Source organism: Littorina saxatilis, linkage group LG8, assembly GCF_037325665.1.
Source record: "Littorina saxatilis isolate snail1 linkage group LG8, US_GU_Lsax_2.0, whole genome shotgun sequence".
Taxonomy (NCBI): Eukaryota; Metazoa; Mollusca; class Gastropoda; order Littorinimorpha; family Littorinidae; genus Littorina; species Littorina saxatilis.
The window spans coordinates 12,882,793-12,903,405 of NC_090252.1; the positions used below are offsets into that span (position 1 = coordinate 12,882,793).

Here is a 20,613-nt window from a genome sequence, read left to right on the forward strand (position 1 = left end):
TAAACAAACAGTTAATGAGTTTGCTCATGAAAATTGTCATTTAAATCGAATTTTCGCAAATAGATTTAAAATTGATTGCATTGTATATTTCATCAAACTCTGAATCTAAACATTTATACATGTCATGTTTACTCTTAAAATGTTATCACAATTAACGAAAATAGATTCATTAGTACTACGATTAAAATGTCAGAAATCGATCCAAAAAAGATTTCATCTAATTCTTTATCATCTCCTGATTCCAAAAAAACATAGATATGATATGCTTTTATTGGAAACAAGCTCAGAAAGTGAACAAGAATACAGAAAAACGAGCTTTCCTGCTTAGTGCAATACACTACCGAGCTATTCTGGTTTGTCAATTTCACTGCGTTTTGCACGTGAAAAGTGAGCGATTTCCTACTCGCGGGGATTGAGGTAGCTGTATTGTCTTGGTAAAACAATGCAGTGCGTTCAGTTTCATTCTGTGAGTTGGACAGCTTGACTAAATGTAGTAATTTTGCCTTACGCCACCTGTTTGATAAATATCATTGATGACGTCATATCAGGCTTTTGTGAAAGTTGAGGCGGCACTGTCACGCCCTCATTTTTCGATCAAATTGATTGACATTTTAGTCAACTAATGTTCGACTCACTCCGGACTATGGGATTGCATTTTAGCTATGAAACTTTACAATCAATTAATAAGTTTGGTCATACAAATCCCAAAATTGTAATTAAAATTAATATTTTAGTAATCGATCCAAATATGATTTCATTTTATTGTTTATTATTTCCTGAATCCAAAAATATGTACATATGCCATGTTGCATCTAAAATGTACTTACAATCAATGAAAATATGTTAAGTAGGCAAAATTATGATTACAATTAAAATTTGAGTAATCGATCCAAAAATGATTTCATTTATTTTGTATCATTTCCTGAATCCAAAAACATATAGGTAAGCCATGTTTACTCTAAAGATGTGCTCACACTTAAGGCAAGGAAAGCCCATAGATTACGTGCACAATTGTGTGTGTTCACGCTACTAACTTAAATACAAACCGATTTGCACAAAACTTGCCCCGTACATACTTGAAATATGTAGAAATGCAGGGTGAAAATGTCATTTGTTATCTGCAGAAACAATTTCATAATATCAGATTTGTGGGACCAAGTGTTGTGGCGCCAACGGTAATGGTCGGAGTAGCGTTACACACATGTGATCCAAACTATATTCATCCGATTGTCACCAACTTTGGCTGAAGTGTCAAAAAATGGCGCCTCTGCGTTTTGTTCCTCCAGCTTTCTGACAAATGCACACAAAGGTTGTATTTGACCAGCCCAAAGTACCACATAGAAAAAACCATAACAAAAAGAACAACTTTCCTCAGAGGACCAATTTGTAAAACAATACATGAAAAAAAAACATCGTGCCAAATTTCATGACAATCTGATGAATATTTTTGATAATATCCATGTAACCGCAACGCTTGCCAGGCAAAACACGATGTTGAAAAAATCGCGCTTGAAGTTGAACGTAATTTATCGGTGGTGTATTTTTCAGTGTCAGAAAGCTTAACGTCATCGCACATTACTGTGACGTGTCTCAGATCCTTACCACCTGTCTTTAGCTCGTTAGCAGCTTGCTCAAAACTAGCAACAGCAACTGTTTGTGTTACTTTGTTATTTTCTTCTTGTGATTTGCCCAACTTTTAGTATTGGGAGGCGGCATGTAGATTCCCGAGATATCTGTATTGTGTTTTCCGAGAGCAAACGTAGCAATCCGTAAACTTGACGCCGCGAACACTTTTCAGGTGTATATCTGATTCTCTTAGAATCGAAACTTAACATGATTTTCGATGCTTTAGATGCTTGATTTTACATGAGACAAACGAGTATGGCCGGAAGGTTCTTTACATGATGGGCCCAACAGTTTATTTACAAAACGTCTCAAAAGTCCGATGTCAACAAACATAAAACCTATCAGTCGGGTCTTCAGGGTCAAAATCACAGTCTTTGGTCTTACGCATGTGTTTGACTTTTTTTTTACATTTAGTCAAGTTATAACTAAATGTTTTAACATAGAGACGGGGAATCGAGACGAGGGTCGTGGTGTGTGTGTGTGTGTGTGTGTGTGTTGTGTGTGTTGTGTGTATGTGTGTGTGTGTGTGTGTGTGCGTGCGCGCGCGCGTGTGTGTGTGTGTGTGTGTGTGTGTGTGTGTGTGTGTGTGTGTAGATCGGTTTCGAGAAAGCTACTGAACAGTTCTTCATGAAACTTCACCTGAGAGTTCCTGGGTATGATATCCCCAGACCATTTGTGACCCTCCACCACGAAATGAGTCGCATGTCACCACGCGCGGTTCTGCGCTTGGCTTAATATAAGTCCGGGGAGTGTCTGGTAACAGTGTGAGGGTCACCTTAGTCACAGGTTTATAACTCAAACAGTTTTCGCTCTTTTCTAAAAACGGTTTTCACCACTGGATAGAGCATAACAAACTCTTTAGGAAAATGTAAAACATATGAAAATCATGAAGAAGGGGGGGGGGGGGGGGTAAATATGGTGAATATTTATGCATTTTTGTCAACATTGAAGATTGATTGGATGCGAAAAGTTGTTTGTGGTGATTCATGTTTGAAGAAATGTGTCATGGATATGTATCCAGAACTAAATATTGTGAATCTGGTTGCTAGCAATTATATAACAGTGTTGAAAAATACGGTGAAAAAGAAGTTTTGGCAAGATGTGTTAAAGCATTATGAAACGTTATATATGCACAATGTTTACCTGTTAATATTGATGAATTTTTGTACGAATGTCTTTTTTATAATGATAACATAGTGAGAGGTAAAAGAAGCATTTATTATAAGAGTTGGCATGAAGAAGGATTTGTATATGTGAAACATTTAGTCAATTTGGAGGGTAAATATTTGTATTATTAAGAGTGTTCTGAATTATTTCCTAATGTTAAAAGGGATATGTTGTTGTATTGTGGAATTGTATCCGCTGTGAAAAGCTATCAGAAGAAATTGAATTTTAAGACATTGAATTGTCAGCATGGATCAGTGGATAGTAGAGTGTGGTCAGTGATAAACAAGTCGCGTAAGGCGAAAATACATTTAGTCAAGTAAACTACTCACAAAAAGTCAAGGAACACTTTATATATTACGCAATGCACCAAAACCAGTCAAGACACAATGATGATCGTTCGCACATATTTAATTTCATTATTCGACAGTTTGAATACAAAACAATCAAAGCGATGAATGGACAAATCGATTTTTGGCAATTTTTTAAACACAGCAGGGATCATTTTCAAAAGTCACCAAATTTTCAAAGTTCATTCGACTGTGTGAAAATCACGAAAACAAAGTCAATAAGAGTGCTGCCTCCACGATTTGCCAGGCACTCAGTGCAGCGATGTCTCATGGACTCGACAAGCCTCCCCAGGTTAGCCTGGGGTGCAGCCTGCCACTCTGCTTGAATGAATCCCCAGAGCTGTTGCAGGTTTTGTGGTGGAAGGTGGTTGTCGTGCACTCGGCGCTCCAGTGCATCCCAAAAGTTCTCAATAGGGTTCAGATCCGGACTACAGGATGGCCAGTCCATCCTGACAACCCCTGCTTGCTGGAGAAAGGCGTTTACCAGCCGAGCACGGTGCGGCGTGGCGTTGTCATCCATGTAAACGGAGTGGGCTCCAATCTGCTGTAATGTGGGTACAGCAAAAGGGCGAAGGATCTCGTCCCTGTAGCGCTGGGCGTTCAGTCTGCCTTGGATGAGGTAGAGGGTGGTTCTGTGATGGGCAGAGATCCCACCCCATACCATGATGGAACCCCCACCATGGGCAGTCACCTCCTGAATGCAGTCATCGTTGTGGCGCTCCCCCTGTCGCTTCCACACGCGCACACGGCCGTCGTTGTGCTCCAGGCTGTACCTTGACTCATCAGTGAAGAGGACCACAGCCCACTGCTGACGTGTTCAGCGAATGTGACGCCTGGACCAAACTCTGCGAGCTCTCTTGTGGACGAGGGTCAGCTTGGGGCGCTTGGACGGACGACGGGCGTGGTACTGGGCAGCATGCAGGCGGTTGCGAACAGTCTGTGTGCTGACGTTGGTGTTGGTAGCAGCCCGTTATTGTCTTCTGATACGGTTTGCAGTGGAAGTTCGCACTGCCTGGGCCTGTCTTGTGATGAAACGATCTTGTCTTGCTGTGGTCTTTTTTCGTCTGCCTGGGCGAGGCCTGTCTTGAACTCGTCCAGTGGCCTGGAAGCGCTGTCGCAGTCTTGTGTTAGACTTAGAGGCAGTGTGTGTAATTAGCTAAACCAGAACGTCATACTAATACCTAACAACAGACACACACACACACACACACACACACACACACACACACACACACACACACACACACACACACACACACATACACACACGCACACGCCCGCGTGATGTAAGTTTAAGGTGGTTTCAGCTGCGACTCTTACACCGGATTCTACCTTGTAATCAATATTTATATTTGTGTAAAATTAAAAATTAACCGCTTTGCACATTTTGCGGGTATTATGAAGAGACAATGTTTTACTTATTTTGGGAATGTAGGATTGTTAAAGCCTTCTGGATTAAATTGAATAAGGTATTGCACGTAAAGAATGTTTACATTGTGAACATTTGACTTTTTCAAAAGGATTGATCATATTTGGAAATGATGAAAATGTGAACACAGATAATGTTTTTGATTTGATTCTTTTAGGAAAATATTATATTTATAAATGTAAACTTCAGGGCTCAGTTCCGCTTTTGAATTTTTTTTGAAAATATTAAAACAAAGATATTAAATTGAAAAGAAATTGAATCTTATCAGGAATAGAAATGTTGAAATTTTGTCAGAGTGGTTACCCAATGCGAATATATGTTAGGTTATTGACCAAGGCGAAATGTCCATTTCAGCTTAACTTTTTCCACAGTTTAAAATTGTATGTTTTTATAATATTTTAGGCAAGAGTGTGTGTGTATGTCTTATGTCTGTCTGCTTCACTTATAATCTTACCTGTCTGTCACCCTGTCCAATATTATGGGTGTAGGGGTGTCTTGTATTTTAGTGACTTTTGACTATTGTAGGGTGGAAGTTCAAAAAGAATCTATTATTTGTATTATTACTTAAGAGTATACATTATAAATGATACCACCACCATCATTACCCCCCTCTCTCTCTCTCTCTCTCTCTCTCTCTCTCTCTCTCTCTCTCTTTCTCTCTCTTTCTCTCTCTCTCTCTCTCTCTCTCTCTCTCTCTCTCTCTCTCTCTCTCTCTCTCTCTCTCTCTCTCTATGTTATGCTCCGGCCTTACTTGTAGGCGAACGGTATATATGTAGAGGTTACATGCCGAGTCTCAGTGATTATTAAAAATAATGGTCGAAGTTAGCGGATCATGAAAAATGCGAGCTTCAGCGAGCTTTTTCATGACCGCGAACTGAGACCATTATTTTTAATAATCACTGAGACGAGGTGTGTAACCTCTTTATTCCCCCTTTCTTCAGTTATTCAAAGTAAACAGGAGTTTTTGTGCGAAAGTTTGATCGAATCCGAATCACTCAACCAGTCAACCTGCGCAGGCGATCGATTAATGCGCGGTTGTATAGTTCCGTGCAAATCATTCCATTCTGTTAACACGTCTTGTCAGTTTCCCTGTTTTAGACTAAAATCAAGTACACAGATGTGCTTTTATTCTGCTGTGGCGGTAAAGGCAGATATTGTGTGTTCTGTTTATGTTTTAGTATCGCTTTAAGATAATGTTCTTTCGTCAAATGGGACTAGCAGACGAACTTTTGCACCCGTGTTCCAACGTTAATTACTGTGTGAAGTTCAGTTTTCTGGGGAAAATAGTGTATGAAACCGCTTTATGTTGTTTAAATTGATGAGGTGTGTGCATTTGGTTGCGTGTGATCTGTTTATAAAATGAAATATTGTTGAAAACTGACCGTCGGATTGCAGTCAGTGTTGTCGAAGAAACTGCGTTAAAAGAAGGGGAACTACTCTTGTCGGCTAGAGTATGAGTTACTTGCCTTGGGAATTTGCTTGTGATGAACGGTTTGTGGACGGCAGATCTAGATTCAGAAAACAACAACACTCATGGATTTTATGTGGAGATTCATGTGTTCAGGCCTGTAGTTGTTAATTTAAACGCGGTATGTTTGTATTGTTTGCTCAAGAGATGTATATTTCGTACGTATAGAGCGTTCGGAACTTTTCAGTCGCAAAAGTAGTACCAAAACAGAACAGCTTCTCAACCCATTGCACTATCGAGGATTGAGGCTGTTGCTGGCTCGTTATTTGTTTGGTTGCTGGGTCATTATCGAAAAATAACTAGCTCTACAAGTTTACAGAGGTAAAGAAGCAGAGGGGGGAATAAATGTCTTGTATACTTGCCATTTACATATTTATTATACATGTTGAAGGATGAATGATGATGCATTGTAGACGGATGCATGTTATGGATTAAAAGCCCCACAATGATGTGCTTGGCAAATACAAAAAAAAATTGATTGCATCATATTCTTTATCAAATTCTGAATCAGAAAATATATACAAAGGTCACGTTTACTATTAAGATGTGATCACAATTAACGAAAATAGGTTAATTAGTACCACGAATAGAATTTCAGAAATCGACCCGAAAAAGATTTCATCTTATCCTTTATCATTTCCTGATTCCAAAAACATATGTACATGATATGTTATATTAAAAACAAGCTCAGAAAATTACAAAGATACAGAAAAGCGCGTTTTTCTCCTTAGCGCAATACGCTTCCGCGCTATTCTTGCTTGTCTACTTCACTGCGTTTTGCACGTGGGAGGTGAGCGATTTCCTTCTCGCGGCGATTGACGAAGCTGTATTGTCTTGGTGGAAAAATGCAGTGCGTTCAGTTTCATTCCGTGAGTTGGACAGCTTGACTAAATGTTGTAATTTCGCCTTACCTGACTTTGTTCTTGTATCCTAAGGCCCCCCCAAAAAATAGGTCTGTTTACGGTAACCCGACCGACCCTAGTTTTTTCGCGCGACCCTAGACTTTTTTTTGGCATTTGGGGAAAAAAAAAAAAAAAATCTTGTTTTTTTGGCAAAATAACGTAAAAATATGGTTTTTTGAAAAAAAAAAAAAAAAAAAAAAAAAAAAAAAATCCCGACCTACCGACCCTATTGTTTTGGCCTATGTTACCATAAACAGACCTATTTTTTTTTTGGCCTAAGGAGTCACACAATACCCGAATGAACGAGCAATGGCGATGTAGGAGGGGGTGGGGGTTCAGTGTTAACATTTTCCACCACACTGTGTTTATGAGGCTCAAGCTGTTTTTCAGCAGTTCTTTTTTCTTCTTTTTATGCCTGTATGCTGGTTACCTTGCCACTTTAGTGTTGTCTCTTGATATAATTATCTGTTTCTATACCTACTCATACTGAACTGCTGTAATCGTAGCACAATCAATTTGCAGATCTAAAACTACCAGATATACACGTGGCATATTTAGATTCAGCCCGCAAATGTACCATATGATTGGCTGTTTTGCAAAGTGTGGCTTCATACCCTATGACACATCAGCCAATCAGAAACAAGGTTACCCACTTTAATCGTCTTTCAAAGTGGTTTTAAACAAAAGTTATGGCGATTTGAAAATAATGAATATATAATGACGCAAGCAATGATTCCAAAGCAATTCACATTTTGGTTATGCTCAGCTGAAAGAACATAGACCAAAGTGTGTCATTGTGTCAAAACCCCCAAACACACCTATAATGACTAGCATTCTGTTGTCTCCCTTTGACCAGTTCATTGTACCTACGGTACCTATGTACTATCGGGGTTCAGTGTTTGGATCAGTCATGCGCACTGATATTTCCGTACAGAGAGCCTGCCATGTGGTCACCGAATAAACCGTTGCACCTCACCCTTCTTGTGTCCGTTGGTTTTGTCAGCATAACAACCCCAAGGCATTACAACACCTCTTAACAATTTGTTGTTAATTCCCATGGGGTTTCCTTACCTTAAAGAAAATGTGACCGGTCTCGGTCTTCTACTAGCCAATACTTACTACATTAATTTTTAGTCTCGGTGTCGGGTGATGGCTGGTTTTTAATGTTGATCTTTTAGTTTCAACCTGCCATATGGACTTATGTTTTTATATCGCTTCACGCAACTTATTTCTATTGTCCGAGGGTCCTTCAGCCAGTACAAACGCATATAAAAACTAAACTTCCCTTAACCCAGTTTTGGTTAACAAGTTACGTTGTGATTTATTAAATTATAATGTTTCTCTTCTGTTTTGTACACTGGGTGTCTTACTTTCTAAATATGATATCATGCCCTGTAAACATCCTTGATACTATCTGTCAGGAATGATTTATTCAAAATAGCTACAGACAGACATAAGGCATACTCTCATTCGCGTTTGACATTCTCATATTATTCACTCCAAAACAATACAGAGCTCAACTGTTAATGTTATTTATCACTCTAAAATGAAAAAAAGACATAAACCTTTGAACTTAAAAAAATGCATGGTCACTTATTCTGTGACAATTGTATTATATAACAATAAAACCGATTGTCATCATTTTCAGTTGTTTTCATTCAGAAAAAGCTGAGAAACAAATAACACTGTTTTCCATGTAACACATCGAGGTGGTGATTGGGTTTGAGGTGTCAGGTAAAACGTGGATTGTCAAAGTAAAAGCCAATCAGGCTGATTATAGATCTGCGGAACCATCGCGGCTTTGTTTTCGTGTTCCCGTGTTCCCGAGGACAACGATTTTTCGGTCGAAAAAAAATGCATGGTATTAACCCTTTCACTGCCAATCAAAACTTCCTGACTGCCAGGGAATATTGGAGTTCGGGGTGTAATCACACAAAAATTCTAGCTCCAAACTGGCAGTAGGTAGGAAAGTAAAACCTATGTTATTTTTAAAAGGAAATTGAACCAAGAATCTGTTTTTAGTATCTAATCATGGAAATAATGCACCAGTGCATGACGGGTATACCCGTCCTAAGGTAGTCAAGGGGTTAAAACCTTTATTTCTGATATGCTAATATGCTGACCACACTTTGAGCTCATGAATACAAACAGCTGACAGGGTGCTTGTTCTGACAGTCAGCATTATTATTAGAAATAACTAATAATACCATCTTGCGTGTGAACACGTTGTTTCTACCCAAATATAACATATTGCCCTGTGAACACGTTGCTGCTATCCAAATATATCATCGTGCATGTGAACACTTTGTTACTGTCCAAATATATCATCGTGCATGTGAACACTTTGTTACTGTCCAAATATATCATCGTGCATGTGAACACTTTGTTACTGTCCAAATATATCATCGTGCATGTGAACACTTTGTTACTGTCCAAATATATCATCGTGCATGTGAACACTTTGTTACTGTCCAAATATATCATCGTGCATGTGAACACTTTGTTACTGTCCAAATATATCATCGTGCATGTGAACACTTTGTTACTGTCCAAATATATCATCGTGCATGTGAACACTTTGTTACTGTCCAAATATATCATCGTGCATGTGAACACTTTGTTACTGTCCAAATATATCATCGTGCATGTGAACACTTTGTTACTGTCCAAATATATCATCGTGCATGTGAACACTTTGTTACTGTCCAAATATATCATCGTGCATGTGAACACTTTGTTACTGTCCAAATATATCATCGTGCATGTGAACACTTTGTTACTGTCCAAATATATCATCGTGCATGTGAACACTTTGTTACTGTCCAAATATATCATCGTGCATGTGAACACTTTGTTACTGTCCAAATATATCATCGTGCATGTGAACACTTTGTTACTGTCCAAATATATCATCGTGCATGTGAACACTTTGTTACTGTCCAAATATATCATCGTGCATGTGAACACTTTGTTACTGTCCAAATATATCATCGTGCATGTGAACACTTTGTTACTGTCCAAATATATCATCGTGCATGTGAACACTTTGTTACTGTCCAAATATATCATCGTGCATGTGAACACTTTGTTACTGTCCAAATATATCATCGTGCATGTGAACACTTTGTTACTGTCCAAATATATCATCGTGCATGTGAACACTTTGTTACTGTCCAAATATATCATCGTGCATGTGAACACTTTGTTACTGTCCAAATATATCATCGTGCATGTGAACACTTTGTTACTGTCCAAATATATCATCGTGCATGTGAACACTTTGTTACTGTCCAAATATATCATCGTGCATGTGAACACTTTGTTACTGTCCAAATATATCATCGTGCATGTGAACACTTTGTTACTGTCCAAATATATCATCGTGCATGTGAACACTTTGTTACTGTCCAAATATATCATCGTGCATGTGAACACTTTGTTACTGTCCAAATATATCATCGTGCATGTGAACACTTTGTTACTGTCCAAATATATCATCGTGCATGTGAACACTTTGTTACTGTCCAAATATATCATCGTGCATGTGAACACTTTGTTACTGTCCAAATATATCATCGTGCATGTGAACACTTTGTTACTGTCCAAATATATCATCGTGCATGTGAACACTTTGTTACTGTCCAAATATATCATCGTGCATGTGAACACTTTGTTACTGTCCAAATATATCATCGTGCATGTGAACACTTTGTTACTGTCCAAATATATCATCGTGCATGTGAACACTTTGTTACTGTCCAAATATATCATCGTGCATGTGAACACTTTGTTACTGTCCAAATATATCATCGTGCATGTGAACACTTTGTTACTGTCCAAATATATCATCGTGCATGTGAACACTTTGTTACTATCCAAATATATCATCGTGCATGTGAACACTTTGTTACTGTCCAAATATATCATCGTGCATGTGAACACTTTGTTACTGTCCAAATATATCATCGTGCATGTGAACACTTTGTTACTGTCCAAATATATCATCGCGCATGTGAACACTTTGTTACTGTCCAAATATATCATCGCGCATGTGAACACTTTGTTACTATCCAAATATAACATATTACGTTGTGAATACCGAATAAGAAAATGTAAGTTTTACGCCCTCACGGCAAAGCCATTAGGGGCATGTTACACGGGATAACCCGGCTTTGTATATAAAAAATAAAAAAATCGGGGAGGGGGGGGGGGGGGGGGGGGGGAGTGTGTAAAAAGCTGGCTGCCGGCTGCTAGAGGAGACCTGGAATGGGCTAGGGACCGGGTTGGGTCAATGCTGAAATGGTTACTTTATGGGCTGTTGGCCGAACGGACACCGGGGCTTCATATTTTTGCAAGCATGTATTCGTGTTTCCAAGGCCTGAGGCTTTCGCTGTGACCCTGGGATCTTTATCTTGCGCATGTGTGCACACGGGGGTGTTCGGACACCGCCTTGTTACTATCCCGATATAGCATCTTGCACTGTGAACACGTTGTTACTATACAAGTATGTCACACGCTTTCCTTCTTTGCCACTACTGAAGCAAACGTGTGCAAGATTGTATGTTACACGCTTTGGACCATGTGCAAGAACCGATTCAAACTCGAAATCGTTCCCCCAAAACCCCCAAAATGCACACACGACTTTTATTTCTCCTGCTGTTATCGTTTCTTCTCTTTACAAATTCTTCAACGCTCAGAATACTGAAAACGGCATCCCAGACGACAGTACTGTTTCCATACGCGAATTTAGCTGCCCTTGGAAAGTGGCTCGCTCAGGACCGGAGGCCTGTTAGTCTTACACTATAAGGACAGAGTTCAGACATAGATGACAAAGATCCCGGAAAGAACAAACATTTCGCGGATGCAGACACAGAAAGACGTCATGAAGATTGCGATGCTTCAAAAGATACAGACTGTGACGATGACTGTGACGTCATTCACATATACCGAGACGTCATTTATAGTTGTTCGGTCACTTTCGTCAAAAAGTAGATCTCTCCACAATGGCTGCTCCTGTGTTTAGGTTTATCAAGCGTGAGTACGCAAAACGTGTTTGTTTTCTCCTCTGTTGAAGCTGTGAGACATAATCGCCATTACGAGCTAGTCGTGTGACAGAGAGTTTTCTTGCACACTCGATTGCTGCTGTTTCACTCCGGCTAAAGCCGTCGTGAAACATCTACTGTCTCGTGTGCAAGAAAACTCACACGACTAGCTCGTAATAGCGGGTAATAACATATTGCGTTGTGAACACATTGTTACTATCTAAATATAACATCTTGCGTTTTCAAAACATTGTTTCTATTCAAATATAACATTTTGCGTTTTTAATACCCTTGTTGCTATCCAATATAACATCTTGTCTTGTAAACATGCTTGACAGCGCCCAAAAGCGGCAGGATCGGCAGTGACTGCGGGGGGTTGACCCTGTGTGACGCCAGTCTGGGGGGCACTTGTGGCTCCACGAATAAATGTGAATGTCCACCTGGCAAAGCCGTTGCGCACGACTTATCCTGTCGTCAGTATCCAACCCTTGCTAAGAGACATAAGGGGGGAGGGGGGCGGAAAGAGAGCGAGAGAGACGTAGAGAGAGAGAGAGAGCGAAGCGAGAGAGAGAGAGAGAGAGAGTACGTGTGTGTGTGTGTGTGTGTATGTATATGTGCGTGTGTGTGTGTGTGTATGTATGTGTGTGTGTGTGTGTGTGTGTGTGTGTGTGTGTGTGTGTGTGTGTGTGTGTGTGTGTGTGTGTGTGTGTTGAGAGAGAGAGATAGGGAGAGAGTAAGGATGTGTTACCGGATGAGGGATAGTATGTGTGGAAGATGAGAGGTACAGAGTGAGTGTATATCAAACACACGTTCACACACACACACACACACACACACACACACACACACACACACACACGCACACACGTATTCTACCTTCAATTGATGATGTGTATTCATTTTCGTTTGACAGAAGGATATAATACACAGGGCGACCCCAAGCTCGATGACAATAGGGAGATTAAGTGTACAGTGCTAGTGGTAGTCGTAGTGGTTAACTTAAGGAAAATCTATGTATCATTACGCGTTCCGCTTACGGTAACGAAACCGACAACGACGTCTCGGCGAGTGCGTTTAGTTTCACTTTCGTTAACGTAATGGTAGGGAAGACAACTGATGCATAATTCTAAAGAGTACCGTCCCATGTCTTGACTCTTCATTTGGAAAAAGAAGACAAGTCTTACCCGTAGCAGACGACGCAGCAGAGACGACACAAAGAAAACCAACAACCACAGAACCGGTAAGTGCAATGTTGTTTGTATTGATACATCGTAATGTTTCTTATATATACCGTAAAGTACCTTGTAAGCGCCCACCCCCCCCCCCCCCCCCCCCCCCCCTGTGCACCAATTCCGACCCAAAGTAGGGGGTGGGCGCTTACCGTCTAGGTACTACACCCTATGCACGAGCAATTTTCATTGAGAAATGTGATCTTTTATCACTTCGTAATCATATCTTCTTTCATTTTCCATCGTCAATTGTTTTTCTTGTTCGTATTGTCATTAGAAGAGCTTGGGGAGACAAATGTCGTCGCATCCTTTTCTTGTCTGCAGAGGTGCCGCTGTCGGCCGCAGGCTGTGTCTCCGTTTCCCTTGAACAAGGGGTACGTCTTCTGGATATGGGCAGCAGTCTATTTTACTTGGCCAAAGACTGTTTTCGGCAGAGAGAGAGAGAGAGAGAGAGAGAGAGAGAGAGAGAGAGAGAGAGAGAGAGAGAGAGAGCGAGAGGAGGGGGAGTAGTGTCTGTGTGTGTGTGTGTGTTTCCATTGGCGTTATTATCCAAATAGTCAAGAGGTGTACGATTTGATTCGCGGCATCTTGTAATCATGGACTTGCAGGCGTTTAGATCCAAGGCGTGCAGACACACGTGGGTTTGCAAGAAAGGGAAATCATTCACAAAACTAGCAGATCAAGTGCGGAATTTTTATTTCGCCTGATTTCAATGGTGTAAAGTGGGGGGTGGGCGCTTACAAGGTACTATACCCTATGCACGGTTTTGGACTAAAAGTGGGGGGTGGGCGCTTACTCGATACTGGGCGCTTACAAGGTACTTTACCGTATATAGGCCAAGATAATACGGGAAGCAACCCTGGGCAATCTGCAAAAGGCCCAGCCTTCCGGCAGTGGTGAAGGCAAGTCTCTCATTGACATAGTCTCTGCATATCCAGGCCAAAACTAAAGATAGTTGCAGCAGAGTTCCCACAACAAACAAGCATAAATGAAACATAGAATTAATGGTTGGACATAGTTGTACTCCCAACTGTATTTTGTTTTTGTTTTTTTGTTATGTTACTCTGTTGTGTGTTATGTTTTGATTCAGTAAAAATGTCGATTGCTAAGTTCACTTTTGTTTTCAAATCTTGTTCAAATTTTATGTGTGAGTTTGTGTGATTAGAGATGAATTATTCAAAAAACGCAAGGAAAACAAGGTTGGCATTATCCTCCTACATTCAGTAATATTAGGCATGTATGAAGTCTAAAGTTCCGCAACATCTACAGTTTCATATATTTTAATTAAGCACAAGGTCACACGGAAAACCCATTCTTCTTTTTTATGCCAATGGTGACAAGACAACAAGCGACCCTAAACTACCTGTTAGCCGGCCGCACTGCTTGACCTCAGTACCAGAGCGACCGCAAGCAAAGCCCGACTTGATATGGTGATCTTTGATTACTTTTCCTTCACTTATCCAAACATTATTCTCTTCCTGAATTTTTATAAGCCAGACTCCATGGCAAACACCTAGCAATGACCAGGATCAGAAATACATCTCACTTTATACACCTTAAGCCAAGTCTGAGTAGTCTGTTATTCTTCTTTCTTGATTGATTGCCTCCCTTTTACCATAAAATTCTCTGATTTCCAAATCTGAGATGCATGCATCAGTTTTAGTGTTATGTCTGCAATAAATTTAGTTTCTGTACATTTATCATTAATCATAATTATTCCAATAAATTGACTTGCACTAAAGCTAAGTTAGAGAGAGAATTTACTGACAACAATTAAATCAGATCTAGAGTGAGTTGTTTCAACATAAAAACAAGCATTATAATTGTACAATCACATAGACATGTATACACACTTTGGACTGAACTCTCACTCTGTAATACAATTTCAAACGTTGAATTTAATTACTATTTCTTCAAGCTTTGCCATGCAAAGGGCAATATTTTAACAAATCTCAAATGTATGTTCTGTTACTCAAAATAATCCCTTTAACTTCAAGTAATATTAATTATAAATTATTTATAACACCTTATACGCACATATATGTAGATAACCAATTCTAACTTCATATGACTATAATTTGATTTTCCATTTGTTTCACTTCCAAAGTCAAATAATCATACAGCAAATAGTACACAAACTCATTTCAATTCATGGACAGATCCAGTTATTAATATGTGGTTATTTAGGAATGTAATGGCACTAGAACTGCCTAAATGGCAGGTAAAAATAGTTATACACGTTAAAAATACACTCAAGCAAAATATGTGAGTGTACGTGGGAGTTTCAGCCCATGAATGTAGAAGAAGAAGATTGGATCTTTTGTAAGGACAGGTCCTGAGGCAAATCCACACAGCCCAAATATTTGACAGTTCAGTGTCTTTGAAAAAGTTATGGTAGAAGAACAAGATTTTCAGTGAAGAGTGGAGAGTCCCATGTGACTGCCTGGCTGGTGATGATGGTTGTTTAGTGGCCGCTTGGTACCGAGGTATGAGCAGACAAGAAGACCCTCTGCCTGCAAACTACAAATTACAACACAGCACTACCCATGTCAGAGATCCATGTGCACACCTACTAATGCATAATGAAGAATAGCATGTACTAAAGTAATTTGCGAAAGCAAGTACAGCTGTACAGGCTGATGAAGCAAAGTAGCACTAGCAGTTACTTCAAGAAAGTCACTGTCCTACTTGATATGTCAAAAGCCGGTATATACCACACAAACAAATTATGTTCAGTGTCAGTATGAGTGACCATCAGATATGTATTTATACACAAGTGACAAGAGCATACAATTTTACAAATGATCAATAAATGGAGGTCAGCTGGGTTCTTACCTGGCTTTATTTTTTACGCAGGTTCACTTGATAATAGACATATGCTTGTTTGGAATCAGTAGCGAAATAAGAAACAGGCCGCAGCCAGTATGAAACGTTTAAAGCGCGCCCCAGTTGGGTGCTTCTTTTTTTGTGTGTCAATTTTACAGACGACAGAAATGTCTGAATGTGCAGCATCTATTTGGTTTAACCAAATTTAACTCAATAAAGTACCACTGAAAAAGTTGCTTTTGCATTTGACTGACTATTAGGGTTTAACGTCCTCTTAGACCAACTGGTCTATATTGGGACAGGTGTTGGTAATACGCTGAAAATATGGTGTGATACTTTGATTCGAACAAGCCCGCTGTGGCTGTCTTCTTCGACACACCAGCATTGGGTTTGTCTTGTCAAAGTATTGAAATACGATCATGATAATCAGAGATGAAAGATCATGCAAGCGTGTCTTCGTGTTTTCCAAGCCCTGAGACTTTTGCTGTGAACTTGGGATCTTTTTCGGGGGTGTTCGGACACCAAAGAGAGTCTGCACAAAGTTGAATCCGAGAAATAAATCTTTTACCGAACGTGGGGATCGAACCCACGCTGATAGCGACCAACTGGCTACAAAGCCAGCACGCTACCAACTTAGCTACGTCCCCGCCAATTGCATTTGACCAGATACTTGTAGTTGCAAACCGGGTTATCCACCATATTTTGAACTCCCACCAGGCGACCGGGCAGTAGATTTGGCCATCTCTAAGCAGTGAAATCATGTTAATAATTTAAAGCCTTCTACAGGGTCAATTTGTTTAGATGCTTGGCCATTTGGATGCCAAACACCATGTGACACAAGATCAATGCAATGAGCATTTCTTCTACTTGAGAGCTACACAGACAATTAGTAGAGATACTCCTCCAGTGTTGGTGGATTCAGTCCAAAGAACTGTGATGTCTCACTGCCATGTAGGCAAGTATGACAGTTGGACAACAAAACTCCAACCAGGTAGAGTTTCCCTACAGGGGACAAGAACAGCTTCAAATTTTTTTTTGAAATCCAAAAATGCCCACAGCCTAACAATTTTTGAAAATTCCCATTCAACAGAGTTTCTCACCCTGCTCATTTCTGTGTTGAAGGCCTGTTGCTCTTCTGTGATCTGTCCACGGTACGGCCTCATCAAGTTAGGGGTCAAGGGGTAGGCTCGGTCCCCATACAGGTACATTTCATCTCCTGCTGGAGTGACCATGTGCTGCTGCATGTGTTCAAGAATGCCACTACCATTCAGCAAAGCTGCGTCATGTCGTCGACCAACCAAGGGCCCAAAAACATTTGCCACAAGGCCATTTGGTGTCACGACACACTGAAACTTTAGAGAGTGCACCCTCTTATGGCCATTGTACACTTCTTGTTGCAAATGGCCGGGGCGACACATTGATCGTATTGTGCCATCAACCATCCCCCAACAAAACTCCAGAGGAGCCCCCTTGGCATGTATAGCTGCACAGTACCGTTCCAGTTGGGGCACTGTCAGCCATGGCTGATTGAGGTTTGTTAGTTTGTCAGAAAACTGATCATAGATGAAGTCGATACCTACCTTGAACAGCACACACAACTCCGGCTTGGGACGATGAAACATCTGCGAAAGGTCAGCAAACCGACATGGGTAAGCCAACCTCCGCAGACAGATGCAGAGCACCTCCAATCCTGAAAAAAATCATAAATTCAAATGAGCCTGGTGAGTGTGTATGCGAATGTGTGTGGAGAGGCATATTCTCATACAGTCTTCAAGTTCAAAAATAATAACACTGCAAAAGTTTTCTCACGCGCCTTAAAATACCCAGCCCGACATGCTTATCATCAGTTTGATTTTCTATTTATCAGGTTTGACACAGTTACTGGCTATACTGCACACACAAAAACAGTTACCCGACAAGAACAAAATAAAAAGATTTTTATTTTGAAGGGGGGGGACACCACGAAGACAAAATCAATAAAAACAATTATCATAAAAAAAGTTAAAACAAATAAGTCCTTTGCACATCAAAAGTAACTTCCCTTGAACTTGGATTCATGTAACAATGGCGGCCACTTCGTCAACTTGTAAAAAAAATATTCATTTATTTTGTTAAACTAATATGAATAAATTATCAGTATCGACGCATCTTTATTTATTCTGTTACCATATTTCAAAAATAATTTCACTCAACTCCACAGACTAAGTCAGTAAGTGGCACAACCAATTCACTATTATTTCTCTATTGTCTAAATAGAGTACTGTGTCGACCAAAGGGGCTAAAGTTAGTCAGGTACATTTTGTGATTCAAGTTCAAAATACATAGTTCAAATTTTAGATTTTAAGCAATCCCAAAATAAATTATGCCCCAACTCAACGCTCCGCTTTAATCTTTTACGAAACCTGAAATAGTAAAAACAACTCACTGAATATTCACAGTAAATGCAAACTTCACGACTTTGCGAATCAAATCATGGAGGAGGATCATTAAACTATCATTCTGACTGAAATACAACTCAACTTCACAGCAACCAGGGTAAAAAATAAATCCTCACCACTGGCCTTGGTTCCTTGATTGTTCATTCCATTAGGCGCCTGCATAGTCCTCTGCATTCCCAGAAGGGCGCACAGTCTCCGAATCTCTTCCGCGCTGAAGCGAAATAAGTCCTCACATTCGATGGCTGTGAAGTGATCAAGGGCGAACTGACCCTCATAGGCCCTTCTTTCTGGCTGTTGAAATGTAGGTTAAACTTAGTGAAATCATGGATCACTTGTACACTTTATTCAATTAATTAGCCTGAAAATTCTGCTGAAGCTACTCAAATCAATCAACTCGCCAGCTGGGCGAGTAACTTCAAGAAAGTCACTAACCTGGCAGAAATTTCGCCGCCCCGATACATACCAGTTCCCACAATTGATCTGCAGTAGCGTTAAAACCCTTTTGGTTGCATTTGACCAGAATTTTAATTGGCCAGCCAGGTGAGTTGCGAGCCTGTTCTTACTAGCCAAGCGGATTGTTTACTCGCCCCTGCATAACAAATGACCCTTACAGGTTGAACTTGAAGCATGTTGGATAAATAGTTTCAACTGTGCATCTCAAAAAGCACCAGTTGACAGTATTCTGATATAAATACTGTGTATGTTTTAGAACACAGAAGTTTCCTTGTACTGAAGTAATTTGATCCTAGAAATAATAAAACTAGAACCAAGGTGCCTTGTGCTTAAAAGTCTGATAGAACCAGTAAGTGTAACATCCTTCTTGAAAGTACATGTATTGCTATCAAATTAAAATGACACAAGAACACAAACTGACAGTGACACAGACTCTGTGACAGAGAGTGGACTTAATAATAATAGTCATGCTTTGATGAAACTAAAACTCTGACTGCAGATTTGGTCATCAGTTTCCATTTGATTTTGATTCTTGAACAGTAAATAGTTAAAACTCTATGTTTATAAACCATTAAATGTAAGTAACAAAGTCACACGGAAACCAAATCTAGGTGTAAGTGTTAGATCTACCCAATATCACTATCAGTATCACTGTTGATTCAGACAAGATCACTATAATGACTATGAAAATGAAATCTAACCAAAAAAACATTTAATTTTTTACATGAACAACATTTAAAACCTAACCATAACCAATCCAAAGTAACCTCACCGGCCATAACCAAAATATACGCCTGTTCCTGACAATTATATTTTAGCGGAACCTTTAATGCCTTTAGAAGCTAGACCTAAGCTTTGACTTGTTTGCTAACCTGATCAAGAAGTGCGAAGACAACAAAATCATCTTCTGCGTCATCCTCGTCCCACGCCGCAAGCTCAAGTTGGTCCCTGGCATCCATGAAGATCGATCTTAAAACAAAACATAAACAGCGAGAGGATTGGAACATTTGCAACTTTTCACTGCATAACTCATCTTCCAGACAGTAAGCGAAATCGAAATCGAAAAGGGTGAATCGAAAAACTGAACACAACTCAAAAGCGGCCATTTTTTGTGTGTTTGAAATGTGAAAAAGCTTGCTCTGTTCAACGCTTAAATTACAGCATCAAACCAGGATTATATCACACATTAAACTGACATTTGTACCATTAAGTGGTTTAGGAACATACTAGTTATAAATAATCCTGTAAATAAACAAGCGTTCGCTCAGTTTTTACATACCTTTTGGGGCTCGTTATTTTCGTCGATTCAACCACAGCTCGTTAGCGGATCGAAGGAAGCATCCGTAAACTTTGACCTCTAACCTTTGAACTGCGCACACATCGCTGACGTCAACACATAAAAAAGTACCGATAACCACTAGCACTACCACTGGCACTGTACACTTAATCAGTCTAATAAGAACACGAAGAGTACGTATGACGTCACATTAACACATCTCTCTCTCTCTCTCTCTCTCTCTCTCTCTCTCTCTCTCTCTCTCTCTCTCTCTCTCTCTCTCTCTCTCTCTCTCTCTCTCTCTCTCTCTCTCTCTTTCTCTCTCTATCTATCTATCTCTCTCTGTTTTAATCTCTGATAGTGTCATCGGTTTGCAAAACCAGCTAAATGTTTTATTGACCACCTCAAAT

At 39.9% G+C, this 20,613-nt stretch overlaps 2 protein-coding genes across 4 annotated transcripts in view; one reads left to right on the forward strand and one right to left on the reverse strand.

The window, feature by feature from the left end:
• LOC138972810 (multiple epidermal growth factor-like domains protein 6) overlaps nt 1-13,298 on the forward strand; it is a gene marked incomplete at its 5' end in the record, with an annotated part of 348,682 nt that extends 335,384 nt beyond the window's left edge. The window contains 2 exon segments of the mRNA XM_070345474.1: nt 12,320-12,454; nt 12,895-13,298. Coding sequence (XP_070201575.1) covers nt 12,320-12,454; nt 12,895-13,079 — 320 coding nt within the window. The 3' untranslated portion in view covers nt 13,080-13,298.
• The window catches only part of LOC138972813 (uncharacterized), a 178,857-nt gene extending 158,474 nt beyond the window's left edge, over nt 1-20,383 (reverse strand). Inside the window, exons 1-5 of one of the 3 annotated variants that reach the window (XR_011457764.1) lie at nt 20,207-20,383; nt 19,800-19,896; nt 18,591-18,765; nt 17,617-17,726; nt 14,766-15,730 (exon numbers count right to left, since the gene is read on the reverse strand). Coding sequence is in view for 2 of the 3 variants with exons in the window: in XM_070345478.1 (XP_070201579.1) it covers nt 16,978-17,726; nt 18,591-18,765; nt 19,800-19,886 (1,011 nt within the window). In the remaining variant the exon portion in view is untranslated. Of the gene's footprint in view, nt 1-14,765; nt 15,731-16,340; nt 17,727-18,590; nt 18,766-19,799; nt 19,897-20,206 lie in introns of those variants that run through there. The other 2 variants (XM_070345479.1, XM_070345478.1) reach the window with 2 other exon arrangements.
• Between the last annotated feature and the right edge of the window lie 230 nt (nt 20,384-20,613).